Source organism: Anopheles ziemanni, chromosome 2, assembly GCF_943734765.1.
Source record: "Anopheles ziemanni chromosome 2, idAnoZiCoDA_A2_x.2, whole genome shotgun sequence".
NCBI classification, from domain to species: Eukaryota; Metazoa; Arthropoda; class Insecta; order Diptera; family Culicidae; genus Anopheles; species Anopheles ziemanni.
Genome location: NC_080705.1, coordinates 21,700,778 through 21,723,264, shown reverse-complemented (window position 1 = coordinate 21,723,264; position 22,487 = coordinate 21,700,778). Strand labels below are relative to the sequence as shown.

General features: G+C 47.0%; 4 protein-coding genes across 4 annotated transcripts; 2 read left to right on the top strand and 2 right to left on the bottom strand.

Moving 5' to 3' along the window:
• Positions 1–216: 216 nt before the first annotated feature.
• LOC131285176 (uncharacterized protein DDB_G0271670) lies at positions 217–3,723 on the bottom strand. Its single transcript, XM_058314040.1, has 4 exons — positions 2,807–3,723; positions 2,334–2,726; positions 2,058–2,252; positions 217–1,781 (listed from the first exon to the last, which is right to left on the bottom strand). The coding sequence occupies exons 1-4, from the start codon at positions 3,070–3,072 to the stop codon at positions 728–730; spliced, it is 1,908 nt and encodes a 635-aa protein (XP_058170023.1). The 5' UTR covers positions 3,073–3,723; the 3' UTR covers positions 217–727.
• A 486-nt stretch (positions 3,724–4,209) lies between these two features.
• Positions 4,210–6,043, top strand: LOC131285716 (zinc finger CCCH domain-containing protein 15 homolog). The gene is made up of 4 exons (XM_058314576.1): positions 4,210–4,409; positions 4,545–4,988; positions 5,076–5,567; positions 5,630–6,043. Exons 1-4 carry the CDS (start codon positions 4,338–4,340, stop codon positions 5,867–5,869), a joined length of 1,248 nt encoding a protein of 415 aa, XP_058170559.1. The 5' UTR covers positions 4,210–4,337; the 3' UTR covers positions 5,870–6,043.
• A 1,187-nt stretch (positions 6,044–7,230) lies between these two features.
• Positions 7,231–11,979, bottom strand: LOC131288491 (homocysteine-responsive endoplasmic reticulum-resident ubiquitin-like domain member 2 protein). The gene is made up of 4 exons (XM_058317634.1): positions 11,821–11,979; positions 8,944–9,461; positions 8,043–8,747; positions 7,231–7,965 (listed from the first exon to the last, which is right to left on the bottom strand). Exons 1-4 carry the CDS (start codon positions 11,944–11,946, stop codon positions 7,428–7,430), a joined length of 1,887 nt encoding a protein of 628 aa, XP_058173617.1. The 5' UTR covers positions 11,947–11,979; the 3' UTR covers positions 7,231–7,427.
• A 5,523-nt stretch (positions 11,980–17,502) lies between these two features.
• Positions 17,503–22,236, top strand: LOC131295003 (alpha-aminoadipic semialdehyde synthase, mitochondrial). Its single transcript, XM_058323063.1, has 6 exons — positions 17,503–17,565; positions 17,746–17,892; positions 19,390–19,719; positions 19,795–21,745; positions 21,810–21,995; positions 22,121–22,236. Exons 1-6 carry the CDS (start codon positions 17,503–17,505, stop codon positions 22,234–22,236), a joined length of 2,793 nt encoding a protein of 930 aa, XP_058179046.1.
• Positions 22,237–22,487: the final 251 nt, after the last annotated feature.

Below are 22,487 nucleotides of genomic sequence, written 5' to 3'. Positions count from 1 at the left end.
TTCTCTGTTAGATCTGAATCCATCCCTGCGCAGGGAAATATTTCGTTCAACCTTCAAAAAAGGTTCCTACATTGTTCTGCACGTCTGCACAAGGCATCAGTAATTCATTAGACCCAATTATTAGTACAACTAGTTACTGGTACTGGTACAACGAAGAATCTACAGCGAGTGGAACCAAACGGGTAAGCATTCTCCAACGAACAGAAAGACAAAAAATATCGTTGGAAAAATTCAAACATGCCCTTTTCTTCAACTAGAACATTGACAGAAACGATCGAAGCGGTAATATCTTGCGCAAAACACGGTCAAACCCGTATTATGGCAGTGTGCCCGCGAGTGCCGGTTATTTTTCATCACTCGATCAATTTTCTCCAATTCCCATTAAGCGTTTTAAAGCTATCAATAGTTTTCTTACTTAAAACTAAACTAGCCAGCATAGTTATACGCTAACGCTATTCTAAAGCGCTTTGGCTAACACACAATAGATCGTGCAAAACTTTCCACCTATATGCCTATGATAGTAATGCTGTAGCAAAATGACGCTCGATCGTAGTGCGCTTTTCCCCGCAAGTTGGCTCCCATGGCCTGCTTCGCCCGTTTCATCGATCAGCTGGTATTATTATTGTCCCTATACACGCTACGTGTTTTCTTTCTGCCAACGCCTACTCTGCCGTGGGAAAGGCCTACAATTGCTGGTTATTTCGTTGGTTTTGGTACTTTCATATGCTCAAGATTCAGCAATCTCTGCCAGATTGCTGCTCGGTATGGCCATCATGGGGAACGAGGTTAGCTGGGGACAGATTGCGGCTGCAGCAGCCGCCGCCGCTGCCGCAGCAGCAGCGGTTGTTACAGATCCGTCCGTACTAACCACAGTGGCGCTGCTGCTGCTGCTGCTGTTGCTGATATCGACTGTACCGCCACTGGAGCTGCTGCTACTTCCGCCCGTGAGGCCACTCAACCGACTATTATTACTGTTGGCACTAGTGTTACTATCGCTAGTAACGCAGCTACTATTGCTGCTGCTGCTACTATTGCTAGTGTAGCTACTATTACTATTACAGCTTCCTGCTGCCTCTTGATCCAGCACCGACTTTAAAATCTGTTCCCGTAGTTCCCGAGACGCGGCAATCACGGCCGTGGAAGAGCCCAATCGCGCTTGCTGACGCTGGTGGGTATCACTGAGGCTTACTACGGTTTGATCACAGGCCATTTTGCCGCCACCAGTACTACTGTCCGCCTTCAACGGTGTCTCATCGATATCTCTCTCCTGCTCGGTGCGTTCCTCCACCACCCCACCAGCATGGCCAATTTCCATCGCTGTGTCGCGACATTCACTGCCACTGCTACTACTACTGCTGCTCACCCCACAGTCCATCATCATGGCCACATTGCGCCCGGTTCCTACCGTTTCCGCCAAAAGATTACCCATAGGGTTAGTCGGGGGGCCTCCTGTCGGTGTTGTACAGGTGCTACTGGAGGCACTACCTCCTCCACCATAATGCAATGCGGAACCTCCACCTACAATACCAACCCCAAATGGATTTCCCGGACATAGGGTGGGCGGCCCGGGACTGGGGGCTCCGGACAGTTTGGTGAGAAAAAACTTGGGCGTTACTCGGCCACTGCCCGAGCTGGATGCCGCCAGCGGAAATAGACCACTTGGGGGCGGATTGCCGTTACCATTGTTGTTGTTGCTACCGTTCTCGAAGGAAGTGGTCGACGAGTCGGGGCTTGGGCAGATCGGCGAAGGTGATGGCGTTTGGCAAACGGGAGATGAACCGCTGTAATAGAAAAAATGCATATCACAAACATTGGCACATTAGGACAATATAATTCCGATTCTCTTCAGTCCAATAGAGTTAGTTGTTTCGAGCAATTGTTTGCATTCCAACACGAAATGGTTGCTATAAATAACTGGGCGCTTTAAGTGAACCGAGCAAACTCTCGGGCGTTATCAGTGGGGCATTGCCAATGTAATGGTAACAACCTGACTGAGTTGATTACAACCGATTGCTTTTCTTTTTTTCGTTTTACCAAGAAAAAAGTATTTTCCTTACCGTTCCGAGGTGAATATTTTCTTCGGTGGCGGTGAATAGCAATTGCCATAATTATCATCCAGATCAAACTTCCGCTTGACCGAAGAACTGAGGGGGCTCGGTCGCAGCGGACACGGGGACATGGAACGGCGCGTGACAAACTTTCGTGTCGGTGAGGGCGACGTCGTCGGATATTGTAAGCCAATCCCACCGCGGCTGGAAAAATGAGAGGAACGAAAATGGGCAAGAAATGAGCTGGATTCTATTCACGACTTGATTGAATACAAAACCACATACCTTGTTGGTGATGGACTAGAACAGCAAGTGGAACCGATCGTGGGTAGGGCGACGTGCAGCGGATTCTGCAAGTCCTCGTTCATCATCTTGCTGGCCGACGCCGCGAACGACCAGTTCTCGGCGACCAGTGTGAGATCTTCGTAGCTTTGCGACATCTGCATGGCCGAGTGAATCTCGCGTTCGTGGTTTACCTCGCGGGTATTGGTCACGTCGGCGCACTCCTCCTGCCGGAGCTGCGATATCCGGGGTGTAAGCCGTGGAACTGGCGTACCACTGCCATTGCGGCTCGGGCTGGCACTCCCGTTCGAGATGACTGCCAGTGGGCTAAAGCTGGCCGAAAAGCGCCTAACGCGGGGTGTAAAAATATTCGAAAACGAAGTCGGGAGAGATTCCCTACGGAGAGAGAAGTGAAAAGAAGGGATTAAAAACAATTGTCTAACAGAGGGTTAAGCCACTTGTGTATCGTTTCTTACCTGGACCCATCATTTGGTGATCCTTGCAGGGAGCTGCTTGTGTTCAGCATACCACTACCCGGCTGTGGTTCCGGAAGACCTGCCGTGAAAAGTTCCCGATTAAGCTGTAAGCTGCTGCCGCTGGTTCTGTTACTACTGCTGGGACCCGGTTGCGATTGTCCCTCGTCCATCGGCTGCACACCGACGGTGGCGATCGATGATACCAGATTGTTTATTTGCGGTGCACTAGAGCAACGTTTTAGTGCATTCGGCGAATCCACGTCCATTTTACAACTGACTCCTCTTTACGTCAAAAGCACTACCCCTCGAAGCGAGAGTTCTCGATGGTGTTTGCATAAAATATGCCCCCCTGGGCGATTTTCCGGATGGCAAACGGGGAACCGTACACCTCACAAGAGGTGCATCAATTTATTTTTCACTCGTAATTTAGTCTCACATTACACCCGTCGATGCCTTCGTTTGCTTTCCTCCGTGCGCTGCGATCAATAATTCATCACGGCAGCGTTTGCTATGGGCAACACAAAACCGAGGCGTTCGCGAAAAACACTAGCACTCGCCGCAGTAGGCACTATCGCACGGAAAAATCGATCGGCGACATTTTGTTCTCCAATTCATCCTTTTTTGGTGATCTTTTCCTCGTTCGCTACGCTTCTCTATTTGACAAAGTGCGTGAAAAGAATCAACTTTGGCTCGAAAACACACATCCAATCGCGCTAGGCAAATGTCTGACAACGTCTGTCGAACTGACAAACAAAACACACCACAGCGGAAGGGCTCGTTTTGTAAGCAAATCGCCGAAATTTATTCGAACACACTCCTTGAGAAGCGATCTGAAACAAAGAATCGTCAGCTCGATGGCCACGTCCAGGAAACGGATGCTGCAAGGGTTGCCATTCGGTTGGCCAGATCCTTTTCCATCCGTTCGTCCACTGCGTATGCACTGGTTTTTCGCGTATCTGGGCTCGAAGTTCCACAGGGAAGAACACACTTTTGGGAAACGGTTGCGAGTTTTCCGTTTTCGATGACAGCTCGGGTTTGCTCGTTTTCTCCGGGGAGTAGCTCTGCCTGCTCACGCTGCCGAAACGTAGGCATCGATCGTTTGCCTACTATCGCACAGGGCAGAACGAGATGATCGGTTTCGTTTGTAAACATACAACTTTCGGTCCCAAACGTCTCTCGCGGAATCGATGAAACTGTCAGCTTTTTGTAAAGAATTTTAAAAGCACATTTTCTATGAAAACTCAACAAAATAAGAGCCAACAATATCATCTCAAATATTATTTAAAATAATCAAGGGCCTTATGACAAATTTAAATGTGGAATTAATTTGTAAACAATTTCGTACGTTTTCCTCGACCAACGGCGCATCAACTGTCAGGACTGTCAAACGCAACGTCAACACGACGTGTGCGGTGTCCTGTGTGCATTTGTTGCCGAAAGTTTCGTCGCCGTCTATTTTGCGACCAACGTTGTGAAGGAAAAATTCCTAGCTTATCCAGAGGAATTCATCTACCCGCTGGTGCTGTGCAAAATGCCTCCGAAAAAGGCCCCGGCTGGAGCTTCGAAAAAAACCGAAGCGAAGAAGAAAGAGAAAATCATCGAGGTTCGTATCGACAATTGACACGGATGCATCGATTACTTACCAGCCAAGTGATCCCGTAAATTATTCGCCGTGTTGTGCCGCTGGTCCCAACCCTCCCCGTTACATATCGTTTGTTTAATCCCCCCGAAATCGCAGGACAAGACGTTCGGTCTGAAGAACAAGAAAGGAGCAAAGCAGCAGAAGTTTATCTCCCAGGTGGAGAAGCAGGTGAAGAGCGGCGGACAACATAACCTTACCCAAAATGTTAACGCCAAGAAGGAGGAGAAGGAACGGAAGCTGAAGGAGCAGAAGGAGCTGGCAATGCTGTTCAAGCCGGTGGCCACGCAGAAGCTCGAAATGGGCGCCGATCCGAAGTCGGTGCTGTGTGCGTTCTTCAAGCAGGGCACCTGCACCAAGGGTGATAAGTGTAAGTTCTCTCACGACCCGGCCGTCGAGCGAAAATCGGAAAAGCGATCTATTCACGTCGATATGCGTGACGGCGATATGAACGACACGATCGACAACTGGACCGAAGAGAAGCTGGCCGAAGTGGTTGCGAAGAAGCACGGCAAGGAGAAAACTATGCCTACTACGACGATCGTAAGTATCTATGCTTGCTTTGATTTTGACGCCTTGCGATATTACTGTTAATACCTAAAACTCACCCCGATCGTTTCGTTCCTTTAGATCTGCAAGTTTTTCCTCGATGCCGTCGAACGCTCCCTGTACGGATGGTTCTGGGAGTGCCCCAATGGTGAAAAGTGTATCTACCGGCATGCTCTCCCACCGGGTTACGTACTCAAGAAGGACAAGAAGAAGGCCGACTCACAAAAGGAAGAGATATCGCTGGTAGATTTGATCGAGCGTGAGCGGGCTGCTCTCGGATCGAACCAAACGCGTGTAACGTTAGAATCGTTCCTCGCGTGGAAAAAGCGTAAGATTCAGGAGAAGAAGGACAAACTGCAGAAGGAAGAGGAAAAGAAACTGAAGGACTTCAAGGCCGGCCGACAGAATGGCCTGTCCGGTAGGGAAATGTTCAGCTTCAATCCGGATCTGATCGACGACGGTATGGATGACGGTGAGGTGGCAATCGAATCGTACGGCCGCAACGAGGACGACGACGATACAACCGAGTACAAGGAGCTGGATTTGAATATGCTTTCACTATCTATCAAAGATGTAAGCCCACATGCCAATTTGTCTAGGTGCAGTTTTCTTTAAATTTTCCACTTTTATTGCAGGTTGATGACACCGGTACGGTGGCCGAAACGGATCGTTGGGCAAAGATGGCGGCGGAAGAGGCCAGTCGAACGGCGGCTGAAAAGGAAAGTGAAGCAGCTCCCGCCGATGATGCCGCCCCGATCAATGAAAACCTGTTCCTTGAAGAAGACCTCGAGGGGCTGGATGATGAGTTGAGCGATGATGACGACGAAGATGGAGACGATGGAGGACCCTCGAACGAAGCAAGCGAAAAGTCGTGATAAACTACAGCATTTAAATAATTCTGCAGCAACAGAAGAACTAGACTACCTTCTCGACAGCGTAACAGTTACTGTTTCCGATGTTTCCCGTTTTCTGTCGGAAAGCTTTCGTCACAGCACACAACCGCAAATACTGGTCACAATAAAGCAGTTGAAATGAATTTTAACACATGTTTGAATCCAAAAGGAACGTCAGTACATCCTCAACGCAGCAATACGCAAATACTTCGCTTCGTTGTTTCCTGCAAATAACAAACAAATCTGTAGTCTTGGTGCATTGTTTCATTTTGGATGAATCAATGAAGTTTATTTCAATTTTCTTTTCATCACTACATATTTTTCCAGTCATAGAAATCTTCATGTTATCTTTGCAACGGTATGAAGAACTAGACTTTTTCTAATCAACTTTCTCAATAAATCGTCTACTTCTACACAGCTGCTTACTTACGTAACATTTATTTTACTCCTCAGCTTTTACTTCTACAAATTATCGTTTATTGAAACGACATGCTTAATCTTTCCGAAGTAGTGAAAAAAGGGTTCCAGATGTAGAACTAGCTATTGGATTCATGCGTCCCAAATGCTGGGAACAGTGTTAACTCACGAACTCGAATGGAACGCATGCTTTCACGATCCATCTGAGGGAGGGCTTTTTTCTTCGTAATGTACAGAATGCCAAAGAGACAGCAACGCAGATTGGCTTATTGTAGTGTTCTAAAATACATCAACCAACTATTCAATTGATCAACAAACAGACGCTGGAACCATTAAAAGGTTGACTTTCGTTTTGTTACTTTTCAAATTTATTTCATATATTTTTTTGCACTTTATCTGATGCTTCTACTGAGCAATCTACAGTTCTGCTTAAAGCCAAAACGTTTAAACGCGCATATCTACCAGCCACTTCTACTTCTCCACGCTCACCGTTACCTAATTCCACAAACGCAGTAATTTGCTCGTGCAAATTCGTAATTTTAACAAACTGTTTTTTTATATTTATTACTTTTCTTTTCTAACACTTATGCCAACTATCATCCCTTCCAGCGGTAAGAGTGGCCTGTTATATTGGTATGTTAAAAATATATATAAAAAAAAACAATAAACAAATCTTACAGCACCTTGCGGACAGAGAAGGATGGTGAAACCTCCGGATTGCACCCCGTAGAAGCGGCGACCGCCGGGGTCCGTAAGTTTCCGTGATCTGTTTCACGACCTCCCGCTATCTGGTTGTATCTCTTAAATTATATGACAAGTGGCTATTAACAGATTTACATAATTTTGCAGATATTCAGTATAAGGGAGGGAAAAACAATTTAAAATCGTAACACAAACGCAAAACAAGGCTGGCTTAATTTCCGCCATGAAATGTTGCATTCTACCGTCGGTTTTCCGACTTCCACGACTTATTGAAGAAGTCCACGGTATGCCCACAGCCCTGGGATAGATCTACCTATACACAGGTTTCCTTATTTTATAGTATTTTATAATGCCGGCTAACGCATTAAGAACAATCAACCAGTCAAATGTGCATGCGAAGCAGAGACCTCGCAAAGAACGTTTACGCTGCCGGAGTGTCCGGAATAATGGAGGTGAAAAACGTTATCACGAGCGTTCCGAGGAAAGACGTCATGTCGTTGAACGTCATGCGTTGTCCTTCGGCCGCCGGTTGCTCGGCGGACGGCGAGTCGCTTTGAGTCGCAGCTGTCGACGGGCGCTCGAGAAGTTGTTCCGTTTCGTTGTTATTAGCGGGAACCGCGGTGTTCGGTTCTGCCGTACCGCTAGCTGGACCAGTTCGTGGGCGAGGAACGGGAGCGGGGCTTTGGGAAGTGGAAGGCGTTCCAACAGTCTCACCTTCTGCTACCGCGCCATCGGTTCGCGCAGCGGCTTCGGAGGCTGCAGATAATGCTCCTCCTGTAGTAACCGGTTGGTCATTTACAGTAGCTCCGCCATCGCGCACTGGAGGACCTTGCTGTTCAGGTACAAGGTTATTGTTTGGCTGTGCGGCCGCCGGTTGGGCTGCATTTCCCTCCTGCGCCGCTGGCAAACGCGTGAAGCGCCTGTCAATCGCCTGATAGACGCGATCAAGATGTTTTTTCCTAAAAATAAAGATCAAACGTAAAGATAAGTATTTCGCTACAACCCTGAGATTGATTTTCTTCATCGCCTCACTTACAGATACAACATTACACCAATGAAGAGCACCGTCAGGCATCGCATCGGGGACGAGTAGAGGTAAATGACCGTCATCAGTATACCCACGCGGCACATGCTGAAGAACACATCCAGCCAATCGTTATTCTCCTGCTCCTCCACCACAATGTTCGGAAACCGACGAGCCCGGCCCGGAGCTGCGTTAGCCACAGCGGCGGCAGCTTCGTCCTGGGGTGCCGCCACTTGTGCGGGTGCGACCGCTGCTGTTGTGTCTGTTCCTGCTGCTTGTGCCGTAGTTGCCGCCGTGGAAGAAGACGCATCGGACGATGCGCTCGGAGCCGTTACTCCACCGCTAGAAAGCAGCGACGTAGGTGTCTGTTGGCTGGTGCTGGTACTCGTGGATGGAATGGCAGGAGATGGTAGGAAGCCAGGAGTGGTGGTGCCTGGTTGAGCAGATCCCGAACTGACTGCTGCCGGTACGATCGGTGTTGGAATGCTGGTGGCCGTAGGTAGTCCACCAACGTGCGATGATGGTGGTGTCATGCAAGGGTAGTAGGCAAAGTTGGGGTAAGATCCGGCCGTGCCTGCCGATGGCTGCACTGGAACGAATGGAACGGATGGGAACACCGGCGAACCGGTAAGGGGATTCACAGCAGCGGCCGTTCCTGAAGCTGGTGGCACTCCCGTAGCAGAGTACAGAGCATTGATACCACCCTGTTCATTAATCCTATTAACAGTAAAAAACATAGAATTTAAATTCGTGTCGGTAATTGTCTTCTCAAACAACAACAAACATGCTAAACCTCCAAAGATCATAAGTATGAGGATTTAAAATTTACGATAAAACATCACGGAGATGCGTGCGCATTTCATTTGAATAATTCGTTGGAAATTAGAAGCAAAACACAATAGATCCCACTTACATATTAATGTATTGGTTAAGGTACTGCATGTAGGTCTGTTGCATTAAATTTTGCATCGCGACTGTCTGCTCCATGAATGGCGGTGGTCCCGGTAACGTGCGCAGTCCAGGTCTGGTTTGCAAAACTGTGCGATGCCGTAACCCATCGCTACCGACACCGTCCACCATCGACGTTCCCTCGTGCTCTCGTGAACTACCACCACCGGTCACACTGTCGTTGGATGTCGTTTCATTATTATTCGAACTGCCCGGCGAGTTAGAACTTGCCGCACGCGAACTACTGGCACCGGATGTGCTAGTGCTATTGGCGGATGCCATTTTGTTGCCTCCGTTTGTGTTTCTGTTCGATTTGCTGGCACTGCTGCTGCTACCGCCGTTTCCGTAGTAGCTGTTCTTTGGCGTGAAAACTAGATGTACTGTGTGCGCCTGCTGGCCATCGTACTGTCGGAGAACGTCCTTCAGGACCACGCTGTCGCTGAGCAGCTGACCGGAGTAAATAAGTTTCTGCTCATCGGAACTCTGTCGGGTTGGAAGAGAGAGAACGAAAGGTCGCTATTAGAAATTTGTCTAAACGGGGTAGGCTATGCTGTTCATTGACCGTGGTCAATGTTGGCACAGATTGCTAGGATTAAACGTAACGTGAAGAATGAAAAAACACTCACACCGCACAATGCTAGAAGAAAGATACTCGCAACGGACGCTCCTAGAATGGATTTTTGTCCTAAATCAAAACGAACTGACTGCCGCTAAAAGACTAACAGCAAGTCACAGTTTTGGATGGGTGAAATGGGGTTTATTTTGCTTAACAAATACAAAACCGTTGTTATCACCTTTTTTATACCAATGTGTTGCAAAGTCAGGAAAGCAGTAAAGACTCTACTGCTTGCTACAGCCATACGAGCCCTTATCATTTGCTACTTCAGCTTCGGCAGGGACACGTATTCAGTACATATTCCATAGCACTCACACACACAGATATAGACTCGAGATGCCTGACGTGGTACAAGTCTGTTTAATTTTGGTTTTCTCCCTCATTTTATTTGAAATCCAACAAGATTGTGTAAAAAAAATGTAGAAACAGATTTCCAGACTTTGTTGTGCGCGAAAGCGGCCTAGGAACGTACCCACGAACGGGGTGGACCTTGAATCCAAGGAACATATGTTCGAGTTGGGCCAATAGACCGGTATGACGTCAGATTTAGGTATGCTTTTAGGAAGCTGTTTATTTTGATCTCTTTCTATGAGCTATATAGCTGACATGATTTGATGAACTAAATCTGACGAATGAGGACAGTTTTAAATAGGTCCTCCCCGAATTCCATATAAAAGGAGAAGAGTCCATGAATACGAGACAACTCAAGATGTTTCATTGGGAACGAGAAAACAAGGGGTTTCCACCAAAACGAGGATTTAATTCGTTCCCAAACGACCCTTCTCTTCGTACTCCATCGCACATATGATGGTGCTAGACTCATTATCGTTAAGCTAGGTTGACGATCGTCTACCTAAATACCCTCCACTATGTTTTCTTTTTTCGTCCTCCTCCTTTCAGCCACACAAACCACAATCAGGATCCTGTAATGTCGAATGCGGACTGACGGAGGGAGTCAGGGAAAGTGGAGGGTGTTTGTGTACAAACACAGGCGATGGCAAAAATGGGAAGATTAGTACTATCTCGGACACACCAGCACGAATAGTAGATTATCGTAGCGCAAACAGGGCACAAATCGAGGGAGCAAAACATCCCCCCTTTAATTCCCTCCCGCTGAATTTGTCAGGGATTTACCAATTGTAGCGGCACAGTGGTAAACAGATGGTAATGATTTCTCACATACATATGTATCGTATGTATCGAATATTGTATGTATCGAAAGCAGGCCATACAGGAGATGAGCGGTTAAAGTTAAATCTTCCTCGAATAATTCTGATTTGCTGACTGAAAACCTTTCGCCCGAAGTGGAATGATCGCGAATATCTATAAGACGTGACTTGTTCGTTTGTTTCAATGACGGTGTAGCAAACAAGAAAAAAAAACTCTCACCGCAAAAAAAAATCTCTTACGTTATACAAAACCGCGTCCCAAAAAAATTACAAAGAATGTTCGAGTAGAGGTCGACAGAGAATTGATAAATCAATAACGTACTGGCCCCCCGTCTCGTAAATGAATGATGCAATCCGGGCCCAATTTGTGAAGAACGGAACCAATGTATGAAGACAACATCCGCTGTACTCTGTCTTGCCGTAGACATTGAGAACATGCGATGCCAGATATGTACACAGCTGAATAAGAAAAACCACATCAAGCCATTGCCGTTGTGGATGTATAGCGAATGGAACAAGTGGTGCAATTGTGGAACGCCACGTGTCCAAACAAAAAATCGTAACCAGTGCGAAGGGTCGGTGAAACTAAGATTCATCTACCGAAAACGGGAAATGGAAATGTAGCATACAAACTATTGTATCCACAATGTAACGAACTAAATTAGCTGGTTTTGCAAATCCTACATTAACTTAATTTACTGCGAAACAGTCTAACCGGTAGCAATAAACGTGCAGACGATAAAAAGTCACGTGCAGTCCTTCTGTCCAGCTCGCTTAGAATCAATATGAACTGACTCATAGATCTGCGCCTTACAACCAGTTTGGTTGTAAACATGCATGTTCCCCCTAATAGTGTCGCCAATTTGGACAGCCTCATTGACGGTGTCGCCCGAATTGTTTTGCCCGAAACAAACAGAAAATCGATTCTGATTTCACATGCCCGTTCATACCCCTAGAATGAACTACAAAAATGGAAAACATGACGACGATGATGATGATCATTGGTGCAGTACGGTACTTTAAAGGAGTGCTTCCATTTAATTTACATTCTGCTTACCGGTTTGCCGGGATACACTTCCGTCAGATGGCCCTTCAGTCGGCGTATGGTCCAGGAGGGTTCGCATTTGATGGTCAGGTCCTCGCACTGCTGATTGGACGCCTTCACGATCAGCGTTACATCCATGTTGCTGAAGTCCGGTGATGCAGTAATGGAATTTGTGGTAGCGCTGTTTTTTTTTTTTTGTTCAGCTTCTACCCTTCTCGCAGCAAACAGTAAATTACACACTGATGTAATTCAATGCCTCCGTTGATGTGCTGCGTCGAAAACAAAATATTGTCGCTAGGTGTCTCTCGCGGGACAGGGCGGGTCGCGTGGTTCCGTGTGCGGTGTGAAACCGTAACCGCTTACTGCGTTGTTTTGAACGTGTACACACTGTCTGTGACTGTACCCCGTTAGGATTATGTACTCAGCCGATTCGTTTGCTAGAACCTTCAGACGCTGATCATCTAGCTTTGTTTAGCTTTTTTTAAATTCCAATCTCTCCTCGCCTCCAAGAACTGTCGGGCGAATGTTTTGATCAAATCTGGAAGTCTCCTGAAGTGGCGGATACTTTACTGGCACCGCGATGTCGCTATATTATGACGGCCTTTTGCACGTCTGTATGCGTGGTGGATGATTAGAAAAGCGGTCTTTGTTACTGGCTTTCCGAAAGATCTAGTAGCGAACGCTCGCTACTTCCGAAGGCTGACGTGGGCTTATGCTTTTTTCTGTTTTGCTTCGTTTTCAGGATGGATTTTTCGGGTAGCGATATTTACAATATCAGGATGCACAAAAACAATCCCAAGGTATTCGATCAGGCAGCTAGTGTCTAAATTTAGACACCACAACAAAGTCCTCTTCGGCGGTGGTTCGCTTTTAGACCAGGGACTGCCGTTGAATGCTGACCGTATTAAAGTTGATGATACAGTTGGACATTCAGCGTTTGTGTTAATTAAACATACACGCCCGATGGCGGGGTCGCACTTCCTGCTAGACAGGGTCAATCAGTCCGATACGAAGGGTGTAGAGGCAGGCTTGAATGTACACCACTGCAAAAGATACTCGTAGCAACCCCTTTGCAACGGTAGCGCACAGTTTCACTAAAGTTTACTTTTCTTATCGCTGCCGTAGCGCAGTAAACCTCGCACGAATGGAATACGCGAAGCAAACTTCTTACATTCAGCAAAGAGAGTGATGTTTGCGTGTTTTTTCTTTCGTCCCCGCGGGGGATGATTCTTCCGTATCTCGTTTTGGCTCACAAAACATTAACAACAACATAAAGTGTACCTTTCCTATTCCTTTCACCGTACGCACACGACCAGGTAGGAGAACGTGAGATACTTTCACGGCACAGAGTCGTTTTGCACTTTCTTCGCGTTTCGCGTTGATAACAAAATTGAGAAAGTTGCCCGTTTCACAGAACGAAGAAACCGTCGTGGAGTCCGAAAGTCTCGCGAATGTTTGTGGTATAGAATAGTGTTGCGAATGCGGTTCAGCACCTACCTGGAACGATCCGTTCCCAGAAGAAAGATGATGCACTCAGCTCCGCCCAATAGCGAACTACAGGGTCTGTGGAACGAATATGAAGGGTATCTGAAATTTACCACCACACAGATCCGTCGGAGAGTCGAAAAGAGACAGTTTCTCTTTATCAGCTCGGTACCACAGGAACTAGTCCAACAGTACATGTACTTGTTTGTCATCCACAACATGAACTGAGTTGAACTTTCCGGCTGGATCTTTCCGTTTTCGACACAACAAGAACAGTAGCTAATAAGCTTGACCCCTTTTTTGTTTTGGTAATACAATCCGATAAAGCATTATTCCAACTTGATTATTCAACTCATCAATACAGGATCTTATCACCTAGTTCTGCGGAATTGTTCCGAAGGCTGTGGAACCCAGCTCCACTCTGCTCCGAAACATTTCAAATATCCCATCACTATTATAAAATTGTGATACTTTCGCGCTGCACTGAGTTGGCCGAAACGGGATTCGGAGGACTCGAAGATTCGATCCTTTGGCGGATTCTAAACGATTGGATCCCGTTTGACGGATTCAAATCATATTTGTTTGGAATTCGAATCAGATTCGAATCGTTTAGGACTCGATTTAACCTTCACCTGTTCAACCAAACTTTATCTATTTAAACGTTTAGCCGGCCTACCCGGGTAGCCCATACTTTTTTGTATTGAACATTCCGTTTTCCTGTACTTGAGACTAAATATCTTTTTATTGAGATGTCGCAACGATTTGAAATCTGCAGTGAAGATACTTGTGAGCGTTTTCCAAAATATCGTATACTAGCTTGACGCCCCGCCGTTGCTCGGTGACGAAGGGATTGAGAAAAGAATTATGGTTTTAACTATTGCTTGAAAGATATGTTTGAATTTAATAGTCACAATAACGACATATTTAAAATGTTTGATATTTCATCATGGGGGTCCGCGACAGCCGAGCGGTAGCGCCGGTTAGAAAATCGGCCCATGAGCGCCGGGGATCACCACCTCGACGGCGTGGGTTCGAATCCCAACCGAGACCGGACCCTCCCCTGTACGAGAGGACTGACTATCGACGTACAACAGGGAAACAAGTCTCGTAAGCCCTTAACGGGCAGGCATGACCAAGAAATCGTTACTTCAAGAAGAAGAAGAAGAAGAAGAAGATATTTCATCAATTTCCCCGTAATGTATAAACCTTAGGGTAACTATGTTGGATACACCTTGATATTTGTGTACATGCTTGTTTTGTTTGTGTTAGTAAAACTGAGTTTAAATTGTAAAATTTAGATGATTTTATCAAAAAATAAAGACCAAACAAACCTTCAACAACATCTGCAGTCCTTAAACTTAATGTGTGAAAAGTTTCAGAAGCGACGGTTCAGTATTGGTCGAGTTTTTAGTGTACACAGAACTCCATACATAAAAAAAATCTAAAATATGTAGATAACTCATAATTTAAAAAATCATCATGACGTTCATCCAAAACTCAATAGTTTTCCTTAAGGGGTGCGTATTACCTCAGGAGTCCCTATGTTGTTTGCATTGTCGAAGAAATCTTAATACGATGTTGTGTGTGGGTGAATCTCATAAACATTTGTTTTTTTTTGTCGCCAGAAAAACGACTTGGCAATTTGTTCGGAATGACGGATTGGGATTAGGATTCGGAGATTCGAACCCGAGGCCGGATTTGATTCACAACATTCCATCACTACTTAGCGCCGCATCCAATGAAGTGGATCGACAGACGAGGTTGGTTCATCCCAAGATCGGTGAAAAAAATGGTTGAAGCATCCCATGTATCGTTTGCTTTAATGGACTTTGAAACCCTATATGCAAAAGAAGTACTAGCACTTGATTAAAGGAAGAAAACCACCATTGCAGCGAATGTTTATCAACATGCCTTCGACAACTGATGGAAGTAGAGACACTAGATACCGCAGCGATAACAAATCACAAAAAGCCTCTGGTTGGTTAGTAAACGGCTTGAATAACAGAAAAATTCTGTTATTGATTTTCTGTACCGTGTAGTGATTGAGCCAAGGTAGTAAGATTAACAGTAATTGAATGAAATGAATGAAATGAGTAATGAATGATTTATGAGTGACTGAATGAATGAGATGCAACACAACGTCGATTTTGAACATTTTTTTTTTTCAAAAATCTAAGGCAAATAAAATTGGAAGAGAGGAATAATGCGTTTTCATGCCTCGTTGCAGGTGCTCATGATCGGTGATCATGAGGCATCAACGGTGAAATCAACGAAATTGTTTCTGTCTTCTAGAGCAACATGCGTTGAAATCGCTTTAACCGGCTGCAATTATAAAGTTGTGCTAAACCCGAGAAAGGCGTTGAGAACATACGCCGTTCTGGTGTAGACTCAACTTTAAAAAGTACCAGAGTTTGTAATGCGGAGGGAATTTCCTGTTTCCTGGAAAAACATATTTTAAAATTCCCTCTGGTCGAGACTCGTTAACTGGTGAAATTCGTGCTTCATAGCAGTATCCAAACCACTGATTCGATAGCCCCAACTGTCCTCCATCTGACCTGGAGCACCGACATCCGGGAACAAGACTTGTCAGTCTGCATTCACTAATGCCAGCCAAACAACATTATGGAAATGTTTACAGTTTTACAGCATCTTCTGTTCTCCTTTCGGTGTAGCTACTGGGATATGAAGCCCGTTGATAGCTCGATCATAGCACGGAAAGTTCCATTTTGCTCCAAATGTTGATGAAATACTGTTCCATTCTTGTTGAGTTCGTGGAAACTGGAAAATGTATACTTTAATAAATTTACCGATAATACAACACACTCAAAATTAGCACTTACGCACATAAATTTGTCCATAAATGCCGTCTGAATCGCATTGCAGTTGCTAACGATAAATGTTTAAAGCATATGTGGGACAATGAATGTAGATGTTACCAAATCCGGTATTGATCGCCTGGTTATAAAATAGCGCAATATAGCTGCCATTTTTTCTTGAGCTTTTTTTGGTTTAACGTTCGAATCTTTGAAAGATCCGGGCGCGACTCCGAATGCCGAATTTTTTACCGACTAAACCACCTGACGGGCGCTACCCGCTTCTCCACTGGCCGTTACCGCCGGGCGTTTGAACCAGAGGTTGGGGCAGGGCTCATTGAAGAACTTTGACGCCGAAAGCCGCTTGGTCTCTCGCAAAGCCCTTGCGCTAGAAAGGTCCTGGTTGGCAGCATCAGCTGCACGACATCAGCGCCGGGTAGCACCTACGGCCCGACGTCGTGGCATTTGTTCTTGTGCTGGTAAACCGGCTGTTCGTTGCGGAATATACGGTGAGCACAAATCACATGGCAAATTAAAAAATGAGGGCGACATCTTTAAATATTCGTAGAATAATTAGATACCGACACGAGACAAACCGCATGTGTGATAGAAGCAGTCAATGTTGGTTTAGGGAGACCGAGAACTTTCCATTTTCCTAAAATGATATTATAATAAAAAAAAATAACGTAAGACATTTCACACATCTAAAGTCATGAATAATTTTAAATATGATAATAGTTTAGCGAAATACATTTCTACAATCAATCATTCGGGTAATAGGGTATATGATGCCTCGGCCGAGATCATCGTCTTTGTACTGGTTCACATTTGCGCCTGAACCTATGCAAAGCGTGACACAGGCATTCTTTTCGAAAATTTGTACGCTAACGCTCTTAAAAGAACATAATGGTTTCAAATAATCATGCAGTGATGGTTGATACATACAATAAAATTACAATACTATTATAGCCATAACCGAAAAACTAAATGCCGGGGCCTCATTTAGTCTTACCAAAAACATTAATCAAATATCCCCTTTCTTTTTCTTATGCGTAAGACTGTGTGAAAGAATGTTCGCTTGCATCGATACCAAAATGCATTTCCGCGTAAATTCCTCTTATCAGCATAGTGCTAATCCTGGCGGCGTCACACCACCAATACGAGCATCGTCAACAGCTTCCACGATCGTATAGGCAATAGCAGTCTCAAGTTCAGTGCAGAAAAGCATCCGATTCGCGATACTCTATCATTTGGCCACCACCAGTCACTACTCCCGGCCCTATCGCGCTGTCTGATACTGCCGACCATCGACTGGTGTCCGTGAACGAACCGAACTACCCCCCGGTCGACTGGTAACAGCACCAGTCAGTCTTGTTTCATCCGCCGAACCGTTAAGATGTTTCGTATTTTAAAATGTAGTGAACACTTATCAGCGCGACACTTTACCCGTGGCAAACATGTAAGCAAACCCGCTCGGCCGCTGCCGATCTGGTGATAGTGGACGGTCGAGCCTTCGAAACACGTGTGTGCAACGCTGTTTTGGCGTCGTTTCGTCGCTTTCAATACACTCACTAGTGAAAAAGCATTTAATTTCTAGGAATTCATTAACTAAAGGACCCGTCGTTTCAATTACTTTCAGACCGGGAAAGTGATCGCCATACGACGCGAGGATCAATCGGTATGGGAACGACGAGCCTCCTTTTCGCCCACGATGGTGAAAAAGCTCATCAAGCAGGGCGTCAAAGTGATAGTGCAACCGTCCAACCGAAGAGCCTACCCAATGCAGGTAAGTGTGTCACTATCGTGAACTACGCAAATCTCGCCTCAAGTGCACCCCGATAAGCGGATCTCCTCCACGTTGGCCCTGTTACCAAGGATTCGGCCCACACGCAAAGGGACAGTTGGTGACGAGGCGTCGTCCACTGTTCCTCGTCACTATCACTCTCGATTGAGCAACACCACGGCCTAAACCCTGTGCTCGTCGAGAGCACTGGCGATAGGGCGACCCTATCGCGACAAGATCGAAGAAGTTCAGCACTGGAAAACCAGTTGAACAACTCATTTAATGCCCAGCCCCTCCCCACAGCCACTTCGAAACTTTTCCACTCCGTAAGCCCTCTGGCAGATTCGGTGCTGGGCTCTTATCGGCCTGGCTCGAGACTTCAGGCATCTCGGGCACATGTTGTTCGGTACCGCGATAATGGTATGTAAGAAGAATCTGTTTTCTTCCGTTCCTCTTTGGAGTTGTCCCTGCCCGGAGGCCGAGCTTGTCTACCTTGCGCGGCACAAGCGGTCCTACTAATTCGGTGTCCAGCAGGATTTCGATAAGCTTGCGGTTGTTTAACTGTTTTTGCTGTCTTTTCAGTTGTTTTGTGCACTTGCTCGGTCAGTGTGTTAATGGCAGTCGGTGCATGTGCAATGTCGCCAGCCAGAGTTAATGCACTTTTTGAAAATGCCTATGTAGGGCAGATCCACTTTCGTTTCAGCCTCATTACGTACAACGTAGCACGTGAGCGTGTCTTTGAACGATGTTGTCCTAGCCCTTCGTGTATTTCAACGCGTTGTTCGTCCATTCTTCTTGTTCTTATCAGCAACCATGACCGCCCACTGACGATTGCCAGTTAATGTGCGCATCATCGGCACTACTTCGGTCTATCCGTTTGAAGCCGTTGTTATTGCAATTTGATTAAGTCCGATATCGCGCCGCCCAGATAAGGCATCATCCGTATGGCGCTTGTCGAAGGTCCACAAAGTCTTGATTCGGGGGCTGGTGGGAAAGGGGAACGCACCAAAAAATTAACAAACGAACCCGATGCGTAGACTGATAAGGAACGTCTGTCAGTCAATGGCGTTGCTGTACACACCTCCTTATTGAATCGTTGTTTTTCTTTTCTTCTGCCTGCTAGCGATTATGTCTTGTCGCACTCTTGAATGAATTGTTCATATCAACAATGATGCTATAGCGGGAAAGGGATTTTTTTAATTGTGCTCGCCCACGTGTCGACCGAATTGTTGTCAGCCAGTTGCGACGGGATCCTGTAACAAGGAAAACAATATGCAACAACGTTTGCTGATAGCGCTGAGAGGCAATGGCGTTGTGGTTTGCTTGCCCTAGAAAACATTTGAATTACGCATGTTTTCTGATGTGGACTTACAGGCAACATTTCTCCTACAACATTTTTTTTTATTTTTGAAGTTGTTTCTCAGCAGTGTAAGCCATTTGTTATACTTTTCTTCGTCTAAAAAGTTCTTCAAAGCTCATCATTGTCTTCGCTTCTTCTAGGCTTATCTAAATGCTGGCGCTACCGTTCAAGAAGACATAAGCGAGGCTTCGGTTATCTTCGGCGTCAAGCAGGTCCCCGTGGATGCGTTGATTCCGCAGAAAACCTATTGCTTCTTCTCGCACACGATCAAGGCGCAGGAATCCAACATGCCGCTGCTTGATGCCTGCCTGGAGAAGAACATCCGGCTGGTCGACTACGAGAAGCTGATGGATCGGAACGGGCAACGGTTGGTCGCGTTCGGCAAGTACGCCGGGGTGGCCGGCATGGTGAACATTTTGCACGGACTTGGACTGAGATTGCTCGCGCTAGGACACCACACTCCATTTATGGTATGTCTTTTGCGGAGGTTATTTAATTCATACGAAGAAAAAAAATCTAACATGTCGTCTCTTTGTTCCCGACAGCACGTGGGACCAGCACATAACTATCGCAACTCGTCCATGGCGCGCCAAGCCGTCCGTGATTGTGGGTACGAAATTTCCCTCGGTATGATGCCCAAATCGATCGGTCCGCTGACATTCATCTTTACCGGATCGGGTAACGTGTCGCAGGGTGCACAGGAAGTGTTCCAGGAACTTCCGGTGGAGTTTGTCCCACCGGAGATGTTACGCAAAGTGGCCGAGCATGGTTCTACCAACAAACTGTACGGGTGTGAGGTTAGCCGGTCGGATCATCTGGAGCGGCGGGAGGGTGGAGCATTCGATCCCGTCGAGTACGATCAGTACCCGGAGCGGTATACCTCCATATTCAGTAACCACATTGCCCCGTACGCGTCGGTCATTGTGAACGGAATCTACTGGGCGGTTGGAGCACCGAAGCTGATCACGATCCCAGACGCGAAGAACCTACTCCGGCCAGCCAATACACCCTGGTTGCCGACGAGCCGAGGTGCACCGGCACTTCCCCATCGTATGCTGGCCATTTGCGATATCTCCGCCGATCCGGGTGGTTCGATCGAGTTCATGAACGAGTGCACGACGATCGACACCCCGTTCTGTCTGTACGATGCCGATCGAAACAAGGACCAGAAAAGCTTCAAGGGCCCGGGAGTGCTCGTCTGCTCGATCGACAACATGCCCACACAGCTGCCCCGGGAATCGACGGACTTCTTCGGTGATCTGCTGTATCCGTACGCGCTGGACATCCTGCAGAGTGATGCCTCGCGACCATTGGAAGAGCACAGCTTCTGCCAACCGGTTGAAGGTGCTATTATCTGCAGCAACGGTCGCCTAACACCGGCCTACGAGTACATCAATGAGCTGCGGGAGGCCAACAACCGGTCGCGGCATAAGACGGAGGGCTCGTACGTGGGCAAGAAACGGGTGTTGGTGCTAGGAGCAGGGTTTGTGTCGGCCCCACTGGTCGAGTACCTGCACAGGGAGTCGAATGTGAGCATTAAGGTGGCTTCGCAGTATAAGGAGGAAGCCGATCGACTCGCCCATCGCTACCAGGGCGTCGAGTCGGTGTACGTGAATGTGCAGGACGAAAGTGCGGCCTTGCAGCACCTGTGCGAGGAAAGCGACGTGGTCGTGTCGCTGTTGCCCTATTCGCTGCACAGTGTAATAGCGAAGCACTGTATTGCCGGTCGAACACATCTGGTCACGGCAAGCTACGTCAACGATGAGATTAATGCATTGCATGGAGCTGCACGGGAAGCCGGGGTGACCATCATGAACGAGGTAGGACTCGATCCGGGTATCGATCATTTGCTGGCGCTCGAGTGCATCCAGGATGTGCAGGAGAATGGCGGAGTGGTGGAGTCATTCGTCAGCTTCTGCGGTGGTTTACCGGCACCGGAGCATTCCGATAATCCACTGCGCTACAAATTCTCCTGGTCGCCAAGAGGTGTTCTGCTAAACACCCTATCCTCGGCCAAGTACCTTAGCAAGGGCCAAGTGGTAGAGATTTCCGGTGGAGGTGAACTGATGTCGGCACCACGTGAACTCGAGTTCCTGCCCGGGTTCGCCCTGGAAGGGTTCCCTAACCGTGACTCAACCAAGTACCAATCACTGTACGGACTGACCAACATCAACACGCTGCTACGTGGCACCATCCGGTACAAGGGCTTCTCGGACACGATCAAACCGATGCAGCTGATCGGGTTGATCGATCCGAATCCGCATCCGCTGCTTCACCCCCACGGACCGGAACTGACCTGGCGGCAGCTGATCGTGAACATGCTCGGACTAGCCGATACGGACATTTTTATCGAAAATCTCAAGTACCGGCTGGCGGAGCGCGTTGGCACGATCGAGGGGCTGGAGGAGCTAGGACTGCTGGAGAATGCGCCTGTCGTCAAGATGGGCTCGCCATTGGACACACTCAGCTACTACCTCTCTCAGAAGCTTGCTTTTGGTAAGAAGATAAGCGCTTAAAGACACTACTTGCAAAATATCTAACCATCACATCCGCGTTTCAGCTGAAACCGAACGGGATTTGGTCGTGCTACGGCACGACGTTGGCATACGCTGGAACGATGGACGCCGCGAGGAGCGAGGAATCAACTTTGTCGTCTATGGCCAGCCGGCCTCGCAAGGGGGGCACTCCGCGATGGCCAAAACGGTCGGATTTCCGGCGGCCATTGCAGCCAAAATGATTATCGACGGTAGGTAGAGAGCCGAACCGGATAAGTCATAGGACATTGTTTGCCTAGAACGGTCGCTTTCCATTAGCCAGTGATATCTTGATATACAATCTTGGTTTCTGCTTCTATCATGTTCCCTTCCGCAGGCGAAATACAGCAGCGTGGCGTTGTGCTTCCTTTCTCGGCCGATATCTATCGACCCATGTTGGCCCGCCTGGAACAGGAAGGACTGACCGCTACGACCACAACGAAGATGCTCTAAAGAGAAAAGATCGAAAGGACTCTCGGTATTCGGAATTTTGTTGTTCGGACATCGGAATGAGAAGAATAAGATGTTACCATACAGTCAACGCAGGAATGGGACATCAATCGGCTTCATTATACGTATTGTTAGCGTATGTTTTAAATAAAACTAAATTTTATAAATCTAAATACAATGTATAAAAAAAATCGTTCACGAATTTATAATTGAGTATATTGCGTCTTCTGCTTATTTAGCAACTCGTTTGTTCT